The 19,273-nt window shown below is 40.8% G+C and overlaps 1 protein-coding gene across 1 annotated transcript in view; it reads right to left on the reverse strand.

The window, feature by feature from the left end:
• Nucleotides 1–19,273, reverse strand: part of Lamb4 (laminin subunit beta 4) — a 100,712-nt gene that overhangs the window by 36,451 nt on the left and 44,988 nt on the right. The window contains exons 15-19 of the mRNA XM_047562692.1: nt 17,735–17,866; nt 11,298–11,462; nt 9,676–9,791; nt 8,700–8,814; nt 1,199–1,376 (exon numbers count right to left, since the gene is read on the reverse strand). Of these exons, the coding sequence (XP_047418648.1) occupies nt 1,199–1,376; nt 8,700–8,814; nt 9,676–9,791; nt 11,298–11,462; nt 17,735–17,866 (706 nt within the window). The remainder of the gene's footprint in view (nt 1–1,198; nt 1,377–8,699; nt 8,815–9,675; nt 9,792–11,297; nt 11,463–17,734; nt 17,867–19,273) is intronic.

Below are 19,273 nucleotides of genomic sequence, written 5' to 3' on the forward strand. Positions count from 1 at the left end.
TTAGAACGGCATTTGGCATGTAGTAAATACTCAATAAATATTGCTGCTGAAGCTGGTTTTGAACTTGGGATCTTCCTGCCTCAGCCTCCTGAGCCGCTGGGATTACAGGCATGCACCACCACGCCTACTTTAAGTCTTTCATTAACTTGTTGAATAACATTTATTGAAGTTGGTGGCACATGTGGTGGCACATGGCTTGTAATCCCAGCAACTCCGGAGGCCAAGGTAGGAGAATGGCAAGTTTGAAGCCAGCCTTAGCAGTTTAGCGAGACTATAAGCAACTTGGTGAGACCCTGTCTCAAAATAAAAAAACAAAGGGCTGGGGGATGTGGCTCAATGGTTAAGTACCCCTGGGTTCGATCCCTGGTACCAAATAAATAAATAAATAAATAAATAAATAAATAAATAGAGAGAGACTTAAAAATTATTCTGATATATTTGATGTTAATACTTCAATTTCCAGTGCTTTCTGTTGGTGCTGGAGTATACCTATGAGTGTTCCTCCCATTTCATGTATTTTGGGAGATGATGGCACACTGAATCCATAGCCCCACCCTCAAGGAAGAAGCATCTGCTTAGAGCTCCAGAAACCCAGGCTCTCACGGTAGCTGTCACTCTATAGCACTGTTTCTCAACTCAGGATTATTTGCCCCATAGGGGACATTTGGAAAATGTCTGGAGACATATTTGGTTGTCACGACTCAGGGAGGGCCATATGGTATCAGGTGGGTAGGGATGTGGCTAACAGCCTCTTAGGTATACATGCAAGAAAGACTTATGCTGCTCAGAAGTTCCATAGTGCTGAAGTTGAGAAACCCTCTGCTATACCTAAGTGAATGGGCAACTGCACACGATTTTTGAACCCTAACATCCTCATTTATTGAAGGTTTTGGGATGAAGAAATTTGTTGGAGTTCCTTCCAGCCCCCAAATTCTGGGATTCCAAATGGGTCCTGTAGGACCTCTGCTCTGCAGGCCAGCACTCCAAAGCTGCTCCAAGGTTCCTCTTTTATATACTTACTGTACTATGAATTATGATTCCAACCATCAGCAGACTGCTCTGTACATCTGATGATTGAGTGGTAGTTATTTTGGCTGTGGTTTGGAGTGGATGCTAAAATATATCAATTTACTTATGTTCCAAAAAGCATTTACATAGCTCTGAGTGCTTCAGTAGAGCCCATTAGACAGATACTCACCCACTGCCCCATTATGTAGCTTGGCAGACATGCTGACCACGAGCCTTTCGCAAGCACCAGAGAGCACTTGAGGTCCCACTTCCGAGGCAATTTCAACACAATTGTGCAGCTGATACTCATCCATGTCCTGCTTGCTGCAGAAATCCTCCAATGAACTGATTTGTGGAATAAGGCCAAGCTTTGGAAATAATGAGAAGAGATTCTTTCAAACCCTCTGCTGTCCAATATTCTCATGCTATAAAATAATAGATCTCTGAGAATAATGGTTTAAAAGACTCAATCCAATCCTTTAACTTGTCTAGGACTGAAGACTTTGTGATTTTTGGTTATTTAGGAAATCTTTCACTAGATATTTACATTTATTGACTTATAGCAAAGAAATTAAATTGCCTTGATCTTTTTTATTATCATAATTATTATGTCTTATACTTGCTAATAAAATTGTCCTAGATATGAAAGACTTTTAACTAGGCTACTTGTGATTAATTATGGCTGAGACTATGCTTCTCATGTGGTACAGTGTACTCTAATTCCATAAAATTCTCCTCTTGGTTTTTTTCCCATTACATGTTAAAAGTGGTGTTCTACATCAAACTACTAATTTCTTGGAAATTCATAGTATAGATTAACATATTAGAGTTATGAGAAGTTCTGCAAGAAAGATACTTTTTGAATTTAATGTTTATAGTTATTTAAACACTTGGTCCTATATCCAAATAAGACCTTATATTAAAATCAATGTTTCATAGATAACATTTTGGGAATGGCTGGCATAGGCCATTTAGCCATTATGGGAACAAATGTACCAAAATAAGTTTATTTTCCAAGAGTTTAATATCTATGTGAAGAAAGGCTATTCTGTTATGTTTTGAGAAAAGTTTGTCATGACCTAATACTATTTATCTTTTTTTCCTTTGTTTTGCCTAATACTATTTAAAATGTGTATTAATGGCTTTGGATGATAAAGTAGGGAGTGTATTGACCACATCAAGTTGGTCATTTTGAACACCTGGCGTTAAAAATAGTGTATTGAAAATAGGTTTTCCCGGGCTGGAGTTGTAGCTCAGGGTAGAGCACTTGCCTACCATGCATGAGGCACTGGGTTTGATTCTCAGCATCGCATATAAATAAATAAAATAAAGGTTCATTGACAACTATAAAAATATTTTAAAAAAATAGGTTTTTATTCAGTGGGCCAAGTTGGATAGGATTGGGTGGCATAGATATTTCTCCCTGGTCTCCTCTTTTCTTTGTTCACACTGAAACCAGTTTCCACCTCCCTTTACTTTCAACTCTCTCCAGTCTTTCCGCAGTTGCTGTTGGCCACGCAGTTGCTGTTGGTGAGCTCTCAACCCTGGGTGTGTATCAGACGTCCCTCCTCCTTGACCTCTAGCCTGGTTCTTCTGCACTCTTGGCAGATGTTGTCTCCTCTTGCTCTTCTTATTTTACAGAGAAAATAGACCCTCAAGTCTCTTTTCTGCCTCGCAGACTCCAGCTTTTGGGTCTCACCACCTCCCTCGTCTCCAGGTGCTGACAGAGGGAGAGGCGTTCTAGGGAGGAGGTGTCCCTGCTGCCATCTCTGCCACCATCTGTAAACTCTGCCTTACACTTTCTTGCTTCCATCTCTTCCTCTCAGCTGACATTAAATGTGCTCACATCTCTCCCACCTGTACAACCACCTCCTTGATCTCAGTTCTTCCTCCTACCACTGCCCCTGTTTCTGGCCCTCCACTCCTTGACAGACTTCCTGAACTTCTTGCCACCCCTCTGCCTTCTTTACCAGCTAATATAATACCTCTCTTCAGCCCTAAATGTTGGGGTTCCTCAGGGTTCTCTCATCAGCCCATTCTCACTCCATTCCTGCTTCTTTGGTGCCCTTGACAGGACCAGGTTACCAGCTCTAGGCTGTGGGCATTGGAATCTTGCATCTGCCTCAATAAGACTCCAGATCTGCACTGATCCAATTGCCTGTTGGCTGCCCCACAGCACCACAAACCAGACACCTGAAACCTGCTTTCCTTTCTGAGTCTGCTCTTGCTAAGTAACGCCACCATCTGCCAAGCTCTCAGCGGAGGCCAAAAGAAGGTCGTCTTTGACATCTGTTCCCTTGTTATCAACACCCCCCACCTGTGTCCCACCCACATCACATGGATCACAAGCCTATTCAGTTCCACCTCTTCACTGTATCTGGGATGCATTTGCTGTTCTCCACTCCCCTCGACAACGAGAGTAGCAGCCCAATAGAAGTCCCAGTTTCCATTCCTGCCACCTTCCATCAACTTTCTGCATTGTAGTTGTTTAGTCATCTTCTCAACACTGTGACCAAAAGACCTGACAAGAACAACTTAGAGGAGAAAGAGTTTATTTCTGCTGACAGTTTCACAGTTGGCAGACTCTATAGCTCGGGGTGAAGGAGAACATCACATGGCAAAGGAAAGCAGCACAGGATATGGCAACCAGAAGCACAGAGGAAGCTTCACGCACCAGGATAAAATATAAACCCCAAAGGCACCCCCCGCAGTGACCTGCTTCTCCCTCACACCCGGCTTGCCTATAGTTACTGCCCAGTTAATCCAGTCAAACAAATTAATCCAATCAAGGTACAGCTCTCATAATCTAATCACTTTACTTCCAAACATTCTTACATTGTGTCACACATGAACTTTTGAAGGAATGGTATATATTCAAACCATAACAATAGGCATAGTGATCCTTTTAAATGTGGCTTATTAAATAATCCCCTCCTTAAAACTTTTCAGGGGCTTCCCACTGCCTCTTGAAAAAAACATCTACACTTAATTTCCTCATTCTGCTATCCGACTGCCCTCTCAGCCCAGTAATTCTCCATATGGGAGGCACCTCCCGCTAGGGAACATTTTGGAAACTCAGAGTGGCTTTGATCATCACAGTGATTGAGTATGGTGTGTTACAAGCATTTAGGGCATGGGGGTCAGAAATACTAGACATTCTCATAAAATGGAAAATGATCTCATGTCACCTGCAATTTTCAAATGTTCCATTGGACATCTATGAAGGTTCCCCACCATGATGTGCTACTCTGCCACAGGCCCCAAAACAACAGTGCCAACCAACCCAAACTAGGAGCTTATCTTCTCTTTGTAAGTTGCTTATCTCAGGTACTTGGTCGTAGTAATAGAAAGCTGTTTAAAACATCAGTAGTTTGGATTAAAGGAGGTTGAGAACCACCACTTGAGTCACACTGAGCTTTTCAGGTAAGTAACCCGCTATGACTCCAAGGATTCTCTTATGCTGTTGCTGTTGTCGGCTTCTCTGCATCTCCCCTTTAAAGAGGGAGCCTCGGAGTGGCAGGGATGGTACATGTCTTGTCCACACTTGTGCCTACCACCATGTCTAATTTACAGTGTTTCATAAAACTTTGTTCCATAAAGAAATATATTTATATTTCTACTATTGTATCTTTAAGTTGATACTAAGGTAACTATACATTTTTCAAGTAAATCAGGCAGGGAGAAATTTAGGAGACAGGTAGATGGTACAAGTCTGGGGATAAGGGTAGCTAACCAGAGATAATTAATAGCTATCATCTGGGCCAGTTTAGAGTTGGCTGTTCCTGAAACCAGGCTGATGGACTAGAGGACAAAAGTTTCTGTCAGCTATAGAATTTTGTAATGCCTTGACTCACTTCTTTTCCTAGAAACTTCAAAGGACTTTATGTTTACCAGTGTAGTCTGCTCCAGGATTTAAATAGAAGAATGGCAGTTTTATATTCTAGAATGTTTAATATACTTTGACTCTAAACACAGTTTTATGGAGGCACATATCATGTAATCTGAGCAACTGAAAACAAATCTCAACTGTCTTATTGTGTCTGCCAAACAAAAGGCATTTGTGCAGAGGAGTACCCAGGGTTGAACAGAGGTTGCATTTGGTCTTAGATGCCATTGATAATCTGACTAAGGAGAAGAATGAACTTTGAAATGGCTTAGTCCCAAGTGGTTGAGTATTTTTCCAGAGCAGCAAAATTGGTAATGTGGCATCAACCACGTTAGTTTGTAATAATGAAACGTGCCATGTCTTTCTTCTGCTGGACATCCTGGGTCAGGGACTACAGTGCACACAGCAGGTGCCCAGTCTGGATCCTTTCCGGGCTAGTGTATCCATCTTCCAGCTGCTGCGTCATTGGCTCCTAAAGACTCACAACTGTCTTCTTCAGAAATTAGCCCTCGGCCATCTTGTCCTGGAATTTATGAACTCACTGGAGGGGTGATGACATTGGTGAGCCTGCAGCCAATGACTTGGGCACATTTAGGAGCACCACTTTGCCTCCAGGTGGATTTAATTCTTTGGTGCAATTCACACTGTGGAGCAAACTCTGGGACCAGACTGGAGTACCCCCCAACCCCAGTGGTGATCACATCCTCCTTGGTTCCTTTCCCCAACCTCTCCTATTTTTCTTATTCCTCTTTTCTTAGGAACACGCCCTCAATAAGTCACATTATTTGAGACCCTCTCTCAGGGAATATGAGACCCTGCTCTTAGGGAATACTGTCTAAAACAGGAATCCAGGGCCTCTTCTGAGATTTCTGATGGTTATCCAAGATGAGATTGCTGCCCTATTTTCTATCTGTTTTAGGGTTTTCCATATATGTAAGAAAATGATTGCTTGGAAACTGATCAAATGGATACACTTTTAAATTAATTTCAAATTATCCACTTATTATATTTATCAAACATTCCTACAATAATTTTATTTACATGCTTATCTTCTGTATCAAACTGAGATTTTTTTGAAGGCAAAAACCATATTTTACACTCCAGGACTAGCATAGTGCCTGGTGTGTATACATTTAGTGACGAGATAATTTGGATGGATGCATTTAATAACCTTTGGAATTTATAAAATTTAGAAATATTTAGAATATGGGTTTAAAATGAGGACTATATTGGCTATTATAAATTTGAGTTTTGTGATTATCATTGTAATAATAATATCCCTTAGTGATCTAGGGATCCCTGAATCCTTTTTCTTTATTTGCTCAATCTGGGTCCCCAACTTTTAGCATTCTTATCCCTGAATTAAACTTGTTGGATTTGATTTTCTTCCTTTTGTAATTCATAGGTTGGTTAATAAGCACAGTTCCATTTAAACTCCTCTGCAGAGAAGATAAATTTTATGGGCAGGGAAAGCATGAGAGTCTGTTTCCCATTCATAAGTTTGTTTCTATTTTCTACTTCATTTCTACTGTAATGTGGTAGAACCTCACTTCAACTATTACACAGCCCTCCAGATGCAGATTTAGACCACTTTTGGTTGAGGTTGCCAGTATTACCCAGTTTAAATTGAATTTTGGAGAAACAATTTTTTTTGTTAGTTTTTTCACTGTTATGACCAAAAAGACCTGACAAGAACAATTTTAGAGGAGGAAAAGTTTATTTGGGGCTGACCGTTTCAGAGGTTCCAGTTCATACATGACCAACTCCATCCCTCAAGGCCCAGTAAGGCAGGACATCATGGTAGAGGAGTATAGTGGAGGAAAGCAGCTCAGGACATGGCCACCAAGAAGCGGAGAGAGGGAGAGAGAGAGAGAGACAGAAAGAGAGAGAGAGAGAGAGAGAGAGATGGGGGTGGGGGAGAGAGAGAGAACTCGAGAACTCTCTTCACCACAGAAAAAAATAAAAACTCCAAGGGCATGCCCCCCAGGGACTCACTTCCTCCAACCATATCCTAAGTGCCTACAGTTACCACCCAGTTAAGCCCATCAGGGGATTAATGCAGAGATTAGGTTAAGACTTTTATAACTCAATTATTTCACTTCTAAACTTTCTAGCATTGTCTCTCACCTGAGTTTTTTGGGGACACCTCATATCTTAACCATAACAACAATGAATATTTTTTTCACAAATGTTTTACACAACATTTGAGAGCAATATTTGGGACATATTTATATGAAAACTTAATTGTGTTCTTCTGTAATTCAAATTTAACTGGGTATATTCTTCCTTCCTTCCTTTCTACTTTCCTTCCTTCTATCCTTCCTTCCTTTATTCCTCTTTCGTTAAACTTTGTAATCATACATTTGGCTAGATAATCTAAAAACAATGCCTGTATGATGTTAATGATAGGTGAAACATGTTTGATAAAATCCAAGATATACATGCCCATACTGAATTCTGTATAAGCAAATATAATAAAGTTCCAGGATTTAAACTTTAAATGTTTGATGTTCCAGAATTTAAACTTTAAGCATTTAAATATTTTAAATGTTTCAAAATGAACTTTGAAGGTATGATTTACAAGACATAAATATATCTCTCACTAAATCAGGGGCCTACAAACTACCTGTAAAGGACCAATAGTAAACATATTTGACATTGTGAGTCATAAGGTCTCTGTGCAACTCCTCAACTCTTTTTGAATTTTTAGTTTGAAGCAACTACAGATAATACTCAAACAAATGGGCATGAGTGTGTTTCCATAAAACTCAGTAGGGATATAGTTTCCAACTGAAACATGAAACTAGAAGATTCTCATGAATATTCAAAAATAAAATTCTAAAAAGCAATTTGATTCTTTTATTCATTAAATTACCTTTTAAAATTCCATATAATTCTGCTGAAAGTGGGATAAAACTGATCTTTTTCATATATTATTGATGATTCTGAAAATTAATTGGAGCATTCCTTCCAGAAAAGATTTGATAAATTATTTCAAGAACCATTGAACCTAAGATAAAATAGGGATGTGTTTTAAAGATACATATCATATGTATCTTTATATATATATGTATATAGTCATGAAAAATCCACTTATATGACCAAAAGTAGGGTAATAGGTAAATAAATTAAGTAAATTTGATCAATGCCCAAACTCTGGCTAGTGGCCAGCCTCTGCCTGAAGGACAGTGCAGATAAGAGGTTTGGAAGGAACACCTATAGTTCAGCTCTTCGGGAAAGATGCTGAGAGAGGTCACTCAGTGCATTATGCATGCTTTCTAAAAGAGATAAGACTACATAAGTAGCAAAAGAAACTGCTTATGATGAAAGGTGAAGTGAAAAAATCTGCATACGTAATTGTATGAGCACTCTGACTACAATGATATAAAAGCATAGGATGTACCAAATGGGAACTTACGAGATGATAATAATTGAAATAGTGAAATTTATTCTTTAAACTTTCTGTAATGCCAGTGTGCTGCAGCAGCTCAGAGATCTGGAACCGGGAAGTGAGGTTCCCATTCCTAACTCCTTACACATTAGCTCTGCAGACACTGTGCCTCAGTTTCCCCATTTGTCAAATAATGACAGCACCTACCTCACAGGTTGCTGTGAAGCTTAAATAACATAATTTGTAACACACTTCAAACCATTACTGGGACATGCTGTTAAAAACAGTTTGCAATAGCTATTAGGTGACTCTCATAATTAAACAGAAACATTTTTTCAAGAAACATATCATCAGCCTAAAATATATTGGTCCTCAGTTGAGAAGAAAACATCCACAAAGCTCTGAGATACTTACAGAATCAACCAGGATGTGAGAATGAGCGTGGGACTCCAAAGGCTGAAAAAAATAGACGTCTACGGAATATTGTACATCTGGTTCTAAACAGATGGGTGTGGGAAGCAGCATGATTCTGGATTAAGAGAAACAGCAAACTTCAGTGACAGAAGTACAATTATATCACCTATGTGGCCACAGTATTTGGTAGCATTCCACTTGAGCTGAAAGGGGGCTCCACCATGGGGCTAAGACAAAATTTAAGTCTACACAAGCACTGGTGAGCTGGGTGGGCAGTAGATGCACACTTAGAGGCTCATGGCCTCAAAATTAGTAGCTTCGCCAGGTACAGTGGTGCATTCCTGTAATCCCAGTGATTTGGGAGACCAAGGTAAAAGGAAGGCACATTTAAAGCCAGGCTCAGTAACATAGCAAGGCTCTAAGCAACTTAGTAAGACGCTCTCTCAAAAAAAAAAAAAAAAAATGGAAAAGAAAAGAAAAGGCTGGAGATGTGACTCAGTGATTAAATGCCCCTGAGTTCAATCCCTGGTACCAAAAAAAAAAAAAAAAAAAAAAAATCAGTAGTTTTAACTTTACAGACTCTCAGCTATGGAGAGTATTCAACTGAATATTCTATTTATATTCTTACAGTACTTCACTTTCTCACATTTCAAAACCATCTGGAAGTGGAAAAGGAACATTCATGTTCAGGGCCAGGATATCTATTCAGGTTGGGATCTTGGTTCTGCTACAGTAGAGATAAAACCCAGACGAGTCATTTAAGTATTCTCAATTCCTCTTCATCAAATGAGGACATACCCATTTCATTCCATTGTTATAAAGATTAAATGTTATATTAAATAAACAACACAGTGCAATATACAGTAAGTGCATACTAAATGCTATGGTCTCCTTCAATGCCCCTCTTCTCCCATTTAGTTTCATGGTACAAATGATTGACATATGAATTCAATTCAAAGACAGATCCCAAGCATACCTGGCAGTTGCTGGTAAGGCGAAAGACTGAGGCTTCAGTGGTGGAGTCTTGTGTGTACAGTACTCGCCCCCCACAGGGGGGTTAACCAGGATCTGGATGGCCCAGTCAGCTGCAGACTAGACAGGCATGACACAGTGAGGAGGCAGGAAATTATTTTGTGCACACACTTGTATACCTAAGGATAGTTCAAGGAATTGAATTTGCAACCCACAGCTCACTTGGAAAACAGAGTTTTGGAGTTGAAAGAATCTGAATGTCTCACTCCCAGGCCCAGCTGTCTGGTGTCTATACTGTGATCCAGGCTGCAAGAACATTGTTTTTGGCCATAGTTACAGCCCTCAAGCCTAGAAAACCTTAACCCTCCTGACAGCTCTAATGTTCAACCCCTGTCTCAGAAGGATTTGATTCATTCTTCATGTCCCTGGATCACAGAACAAAGAAAACCAATCTGGAATCATTCACAAAAGGATATCTATCTCTCTAATCTATCTACCTATCAATCAAGAAAAGATAATTAGTTTTATTTGGAAAGTCTTACAATTTGGAGAAACTGGGTTGTGTTATGAATAAATGAATATGTTCTATGAATAAAAAATATTTTCTTTCATACTCACTAGGTCAAAGTTTATCCAAGTCTTTGGTTTTCATTTATAAGTGAGAAGTAAAGAATTATGTTCTATCAAGAGTTTTAAAGTGGGTGAGTGCTGTGGTCATGTGATGCACAGTGAGCAGCTCCAGAATGTAGTCCCCAGAGGGATGATTCCTCCTTCCAGTCACATAAAATATTGTTTGGGGGGAGATGGTTGGTGACCTTCATATTATCAAAGAAAAGTTTAGGAACTATGACTCCAGAGCATAAGTTTTTGCTTGTTTGTTTGTTTGTTTTTTGGTACCAGGAATTGAACCCAGGGGCACTTAACCACTTAGTCACATCCCCGACCCCCTTTTCCCTTTTTGTGTTTTATTAGAGACAGGATCTTGTTGAATTGCTAAGTTGCTGAGGCTGGCTTTGAACTCAAGATCCTCCTGCTTTAGCCTCCTGAGTTGTTGGGATTATAGGCGTGTGCCACCACCTGGTTCTAATTTTGTTTTTATTCCATTTCAGATATTTCTTGAGAGGCCTGGGGGGCAGATAGTAGGACAGCAGGCAGGGTGTGGGGCTGTATGATTTTAGTCTTTCTCTTGTTGCAGAGTAAGACCTGAATTCAAATAAATGCTTCTGCTTCATCCCCTCTCAGTCTAAATCTCAGCACATATGTAGATTTTAAAAAAATTTTTAAAGTCCCGGGGGGCATAATTTGTATTATTTTAGTTGTTTATTATTCTTGTACAAACATTCAGCTGCCACTTCCTTAAACCTGGTCCCCCAAACATACAGCTCCCATGTGAGCTTCTCTCCATGGATGAAGCATGTGAGCACATGGCTCTTTCTGCTGCTTCAACATCTTTAGGAAACCCTTTTGTCTCTAATGCTCTCCAGATGTTCTACTTGTGCCAAATTGTTTTAGGATGAACTTATCCTAGCAAGGCTGCAATGGAAACAGTTCAAGAATGTGTTGCTCTCAGCTTTTTTTTTTTTTTTTCTTTTTTTTTGCCGTCGTGAAGTTAGGGTGCAAAGTTACCTGAGTTTCATAGCGAATAGCAATGGTGAAGTCCATGGGAAAAGGAATGTTGTTGACAGCAAATCTCAAGCCAGCTCCAGGGAGAACTCTGGCAAATCCAGGTCCAGTCCATGTAACCAGGTTCCCAGGAACAAGCTCTCGGAAAACAACGTGAACTGCAGGCACCTGGCCAAAAGTCACAGACAGGAATGTAAATATCTTTCCCTATAGTCAAAGTCTAGAAGGGGTTAGCAAAAAGTAAAATAAGTATTTCCTGGTGTGTATATGATCCATCTGAGTCATGGAAAAATTATTCCAACCAGAATACAGTCCAGAATCCAGCAAGAATAATGTGCTGACACTGCAGCTTTGGAACATATGCTATTATATAGAATGACTGATTTGAAGGCATTGTCACTAGAATTCATTTAAATTTAAAGTACCTTAGTCATAATAAACTGAGTAAATTCCACACTGACAACCTTGACTTTTCTCAGATGTGATTGTGGAGCTCTGTCCAAAATGAGGGAAAAAGAATATTTAGGGATTCTGTCTTAACTGTGCATGGTAATGAGAAAACCCACATGGGTTTACTTTCTAGATATTTCTTCCATGCAAACATGAGAAACGCTCTTCTTCTGTCTGCCTGAGGGCATGTAAGTACAAAACTCCTAAGATACTTGATTGCTTAAAATCCCTGTCGGTCTCTATAAACCGGATGTCAGCCTAAGGCCATCTGGACCTTGTAGATAATATTCTTTAATTACTTTTGCATCTGCCTCTCCACATTCAGAGCCTCCACTCAAATTCCGCCTTTGGTTGCTTTTGCCTGGGTTGCAGTAATAGCTCTCGGCTCTTCTTTCTCCCTGGTCCAATACATGTTACACACTGCTGCCAACGAAGCGTTTTGAACTCTTCCTAATTGTCAACAGAATAATGTTCAAAGCATTCAGCCTGGAGTTCAAGTTTCTCTGTGGTCTTCCCCAAACCTCCCTTGATTTGAGAAATGTTTGTTTAGTAATATTCAGTGCCAACCTCTGAATGAGGAATGCAAAGATGAATAGGAGAGAGCCGCTGCCCCAGAGGAGTTTAGAGGCTTGCACAGAAGACAGAAACTTAGAGTAGATTAGGTTCTAACAGACAGAGGCTAGGTAAAGTCACTCCTATGCAATGTTTTTCAAACATTTAAAAAATACCCTAGCAACTGCAGTGCCCTTGTACCTGCACCCACCCCCATCTCCTTTATCTGGTTAGTAAACCCACCTCCTGGTGGCTGCTAACAGCTCACAGCTGACCTTCACTGAAGACTTGCTTTTCCACACCTCCCTCCGACCCCAAACACTCCTAGGGGAACTCACAGCCAATGACTGACTGATTAAGGGTATACAAGTCTGGCCCTTAGGCCTCAAAGGGCAGGACACCTTGGCCTGCAGTTTATACACCTGAGCTCCTCTGAGGATCTAAGGCCACATCTTACTCTGCACTTTCCTCTTCTCTTTTTCCTTCACTCTCTCAAAGAGTTTTCTTGAAGAATACTTCCTTAATAGATCACATGTGGTGGAATCTCTTCTTAGGCTCTGATTCTAGGACACCTGACCTGAAACAGCTGGTAGTAGATAGTTGACCTAAAAGTAGATCCTAAGATATAATTCTGGAGGTGGTTAATTAACTGCTTAGCTGGCCATGAGGACCCCAGCGTGGAATCCATACTGATGGTCCCTGGCAAGAAGTAGTGGTACAATAAATACTAAAACTGTCACTCGTGAGAACTGAGACAGGATAAGGGAAGAGGCAGCATTGACTTGAGTGATATTTTGGGCATTGGAAGATATGGGAGACTCAGTAATTATAAGGACTGTAGAGAGGGCGGATGTTGTTGCATGCCTTTAATGAGGGGAAATGACAGGCCCAGGACAATCAAATGACAATTTAAAGCAGAATGTAAGAATCAGAGGGTCTTTTGGGGGACATGTTTGAAGAGACTCTAATCTATTCTAGCTAGAGGACAAAAGAGCCAAAGACTGGGCACAAGACATAATCATTGAAATTAAGGCAAATTGCCTAGGCCAAGGACAGTCTCACAGGGAAACAGAAGAATCCTGAGACATGGGATGAGGCGCATGAGAACCCTGAGTCCTCAGGTTCTCCTTAGCCCTCTGAGGTCACAGAAGAGCAGTCTAAAAAAGTTGAAAATGTTGCCCCACTCCTTCACCTCCACACATGCAGACAATGCAGAATCCTCAAGCATATGTGTCTTACAGGAAAATGCCTGCTTTCCTCAGGATCTGCCTGTGCTGCTTCTCCTGATCATTTTCCAAATAATTAGGGTCAAGTCTCAGCATGACTGGAGTGGGAAAGTACTGGATCTTTGAGGGGGATTATAACCAGAAAAGCTGGAGAACCCGCTGACATGTACCATGAACAACTGGGAGAGAATGGCTGAGTGTGGATCCTCAGAAGCAAAATATGAAACTGGATAAGGAGAGTTCGTTGATTTGAATCCATATGGAATCTGGGATTTAACAGCCTGTCAAGGGCCCTGGGAGATAAGATAGGCTACTTGAGTAGCTACTGGAAGCTTTGCAAAGGTCATGGCTCAGAATAAATAAAGTTGAGATGCTAGAAGGGCTGTAGCAGGATGTGCAGGGAGAGATAAAGAACTCAAATGAATAGACATGCTAGGATGGATTTAAGATATAGGATTGGAAAACCCACCAACTAACTAGGTTTGTGGTGGAAAAACTGTTTTACCAAAATAGTGAGGAATGAGAAGGTGAAGGGAGGACCAGCATTACTGAGAAGCTAGTATTGACTCTTCTGTAGACTGGTAAGAAGCACTACTACAAAACTGAGTTCCTTGTTAGCAGTGTGGATGGCAGGATTCCAAACTATCAAAGGTTGGATGGCAGCACTTAATCTCAGAAATGAGATGGGTAATCATTATTATAATGGGCAGCAAGGTTGAAATGGAAGACAAGCGGGCCTGACCCACAGGAATCTTTTATGGAGATGATTAATAGAACATTGTGTTCCTAGAAGCAAGATGGATGAGCAATCAACAAGATAGATGGACATTATTTAATGTATATAACCGAAAGTTAGCAATCTGATTAGCTGAAGGCTGAGATCAGCTGCTCCAGAGGAAAGACATGATTTTTTCCCCCCAGGTTTCAAAATCTGGCCCACTTTTCAGTCCTAGAAACCAGTGACAGAGAGACCAGGGTCTCATGAGGAAGGACTCTTCAGTGCCATGGCCAAGTGTGATTCTCTTATTCCTCAAAAAGAACTATGGTTATTTACTTTAGTAACTGCCCATTGAGTAAGGGGATCTACCTACATCTTTCAATGTTAGTGGACATAGGGTCTGAGTTGAGGCTGATAATCAAACGCTCAAAGTGCCATCGTGTTCCCCTGGTTAGGAGAGAAGGAGAAGGTAAGTGTGCTATGTCTACAACCAAGTAAGCGGTGCAGCTGTCAGCTCTAAGAAGCCACACTTCCTGACTGAGCCAGAACTTGAGTGAATGCCGAAACGCAAGGCATCCTGAGGAATGTGGTAACCATTGAAGTCCATCGTATCTTTTCCTATTCGTGTTATTTTCCTCTACTAACCAACTACTCCCACTGGAAATGGTGACTAGAAGGAAAGAGAAGGTGGGGAACACATAGTTTCTTTTCCTTCCAGTCTTTCCTCCCTAACCGGTGTGGAAAGACACCACCAGGATGCGTACCAAGGAATGAATTAAGACAGTTGAGCATTTCCACAGGTCAGAATGAAATACATATGTATACATGACTACAAACCAACAATGTAGATCTGAATAAAAATTTCAGTGATTCCATGTGACTAGAAAGCTCTGTTTGTGGTTGAAATTGCCATTGCATCATGTACAAATATGTAACAATGAATTCCACTATCATGTATGATTATAACACATCCATAAAAATATGGAAAAATACCATTGCACGAATGGCAAGATTTATACTAATAATTTTAAATTTTTATATGTCTTTACTTAGAACTACATAGAATGGAAAATTAAAAAAAAACACTCTTGACAAGTTGAGAGCGAAACCATGAAAGAAAGTAAAAAGCTTTATATTTTAGTACTTTCAGTAGCCCTCTTCTCTGATTTTTGAGCAAGGGTCTGAGTGTGCAGGAAGTGGGCTTTAGCAGATGTTCATGCGTGCTGCCAGGACCCCTTTACTAAGCCAGCACAGTCTTCTGCCAGCTCTTGATTGTTGGCTGCTGTGGCTCTCACCTGCCCCCTTCTCTTGAGAATTGCTATTGGCTGGCAAGAGGCAGCTCACCTGGAAGGTTTCCCACCTGCAACCAATGCTTGATAATGCGTGTACAGTGGATCTGCCCTTGAGCCTCAGTGGAGGACAACTCTGCTGGGTATTTATTTTTTGCTGCTTCCCTGGGGATCAGGCCAAAGCTAGGTTTTACCCCAGGTCCTTCCTTGGCTCACTTTCCCCGCTTCTGTAGCTTCCTTCCCTACGCCCCTTGAAGTTTTTTGCTTGTTTTTGTTTTTGTTTTTGTTTTATGAACAGTCACTCAATAAAACACATGAAACTAAATCCACACTGTGATCTTCACTTTCAGGGAATCTAGCCTAAGACACTGCCTACGCACATGTGTATGCACACACACACTTATATGAAACTGGAACAAAATTTTCACAAAATAATGACATTGTTATGCATTCTTCAGCTGTACTAAACTAGCAAAGTTGACTTCTTGGCCTATTTACTAATAGGCAAGATCTGCAGTTTGAAAGGACTGATCTATGGGACCCCAGAGAAGGAAACAGCTAACTATATCCAGATGTCAGAGTAGGGATTATTAGAAAAAGATTAATCTGAATTGGATCTTAAGGGATGAGGAGAATTTTCCAGATTAATAACACAGAAGTGGTCATTTCAAGCAAGAAGTGGGAGAGTGTGCACTGGATGCTTCGAGCAGGGTTTTTCAATGTGCTGTCATGGACCGCCTGTCTCAGAATCACTGTGGGACGCCTGGCAAGCATGCAGACTTTGGGTCAGCCTCACATTCCCTGAGGTAACATTTCTGGAGACATTTTAAACAAACTTTCCAGGGAGTAAAATTTGAGCATCACGGATCTGCACCACAGGGTATGGGCAGGGAGGAGAGTGCTGACTCATTGCCCACTCTTCTCTTTCAAGTGGATTTCAGATTGAGGAGCGCTAGAATGAGGTTTCATGAGAACATACATGGGAACAGAAACAAGTACAAGAAAGCAAAATCATATTAATTGGTGCACTTGAACCTGGTAGAAGGAACAACCTCCATGAAGCCTTCTTTGGCCCTATAGGTGGGGGTATTTCTCCTTAATCTGAAGCCCATATCATGCTACACACAGCTCCCCTAGGGTCCTTAATCTACCCAGCCACACTTCAGTTGTTGGTGCATATGGTTCATTTCCCTCACAATAAAATTAAGGGTAGGTGCCACGTCCAAGTATTTTTGTTCCAATTGTTCAAGCACTTCATTCACTTGAGAAGGTCTCTTATGTGGAAGGAACTGTTTTGGGTGCTGGGTTTGTAAATGAAACAGTCAACATCTGTTTCCTTTCGCTTCTCCAACGTACCTATTTGTGCAGATAAGCACGGGAATGCTCAGTAAACATCTCTGTGTAACAAATGAAGAGACCAATGGACAAAACAGGCCAACAGTGGCCCCATGTTTAAGTGAACAATAGTTGGATGGCTACAAGGTGTTTGGGTTTTGTTGAAGCCATGGGAGGCACCTGGACCAGCACTGACCATCAACAGCCACCTCAAGTCTATGGCATGGCCACAACACCATCCCAGGGCAGGGCAGGGCAGCCATTCCTTAGCACTTTACCACTCCTTACTAAAATGACAAGAAATTGTGAGTTAACAGTGTCTAAAGTCTCCAACTCTCCAGAACCCAGCTTTCTATAACTTTATGTTTTGAGGAGAAATGAAGCTATTAAAGTATAATGCGAAGTGAAATAGGCCAAGCCCAGAAAAACCAAAGGCCAAATGTTTTCTCTGATAAGTAGATGACAATACGTAATGAGGCGGGGTGGCATGGGGGGTGTGGAGAGAAGAATGAAGGAACTTTGGATGGTGTAGAGGAAAATGGGGCAGGAGTGGGTGGGGGAAGGAAAGATAGTAGAATGAGACAGACATCATGACCCTATGCACATGTATGATTACACGAATGGTGTGGATCTACATTGTGTACAACCATAGAAGTGAAAAGTTGTACCCCCAATAAATAAATAATAAATAAGTTTCCCCCCAGAGGTTCTAACTACTTAAAGTTTGGTTCTTCCTTCCCTCCATTTCTATTTGCGAGGACAATAAGCACGTATGCTGCCAGAGCGCTCGGGCAGGCCAGGCATGGCTCTGAGGGCAGGACTGAACGTCCATCTGTGGCACACAACTATGGCCCCTAAGAAACGGCTTACCTCGTTCTGTTCCTCGGCATGTGTGCTTTGTTTCTGATTTTTCTTCAGTATTATATTTCCTTTGTCAATTCTGAAGTCATTTCCTTGTTGCCGGAAATACACGTCACATTTTGGCAAAGCTGTTGCTAATATCTTAAAAAGAGGAGAGATGACAGTTTAGCTAATCATTGAAGGCATCAATCACACCATAGCTCAAGAGCTTCAGATTGTACGATGACTCAAATGATGTTAATCATGATTCTCACTTAATAGCTCCAGGAAGAAGTAATGCAGGTAGTTTCAAGTTTGTAGTTGATGTTTCTCTGTGAAAATGGGAAAATTTGGGTGGTCCTGAGGCCACATGTTGGGTTCTCTTTTAAAAGATTCTACATTAGTGAAAGCTTTAACTGAGAAAAATTTCAATTCGGATCTATGCCTTTTAAAAGAATACCAATGCTATATTTAAAAGCAAAAATCTCAAAGAGAAAGTTGGAGAAAATCAACAATAGACATGGTATAGAGATTCACAGAATTATTAGGTATTGTAACTTTTGACGCTCTCCAGACCAACTACTCTTAGCTTGTAAACTTTGGTCTTGTGAGTTCCCATGAGAGGTTATGCCAAGATAGCCAAATTTCATCAAACCGAAGGAGAGGAATCATGTTCATGCAACTCCAGTTTCCTTAAAATCCTGGATTTTATGGGCTTCTCTATTCTGTCATCTCCACAGTTGTCCAGTTACTGACCTAGTTCAAGTCTCCCATTGTCTTGTGTTTCCCAATTCTCACTGAACCCTGCACACTGATGTTTGCCTGGTTGATGTTTCACTGTTGGTTTTACAAGCGAGATTAATTTCACAGGTGCCCTGGTAGTTCATCATGAACTTGTAGTCCTGAGATCAGCTGTGGCCTGCTTCAGAGACTCCATTGTTCCAGAATCTGCTGTTCAGACCCTCAGTCAGGCTGAGTCACGCCCTCCTGCTTCACTCTGTGATAATGACCCTTTGCACAGGCCACAGTGGCATTATGTCACTTAACCAATTGTGTTCCTCTTATAACACAAGACTATAAACTACTATCATAGGAAAAACGCATATTATGGAATTAACATTAACTCTATACTAGACAGAATTAAGTTCCATATTCTATTAAGTTCAAGCAATATTAACTTGTTGTGACTTTAACTCATGTTTTTTCCTACATGGAGAGTAGTGACTCATTCCCCATTCCTCTCTTTCACATCATTTCTGAAAGAAAATTTAAATCTGCTTTGCAAACTGCACAGGAATCACCCAGGGATCTTGTTAAAATGTGAATCTGCCTCAGTGCCAGGGATGTGCTGAGCCTCTAGTGGTCTCCCAGGTGATGCTGATATTGTTGGTCTGCAGATTATATTTTGAGTAGCAAGGACACATACAACCTTTAAAAAGTCACCAAGAAAGTTAATTGTAATTCCTTTCTGTCCTCTAATGAGAGTTTTAAAAAAATGTATCTATTAGATGCCATAATTTTAAGATGTAGTCTTGGGCTTAAGTCCATTTATATTTCCATCTCCACCTT

Source organism: Sciurus carolinensis, chromosome 8 (assembly GCF_902686445.1).
Source record: "Sciurus carolinensis chromosome 8, mSciCar1.2, whole genome shotgun sequence".
NCBI classification, from domain to species: Eukaryota; Metazoa; Chordata; class Mammalia; order Rodentia; family Sciuridae; genus Sciurus; species Sciurus carolinensis.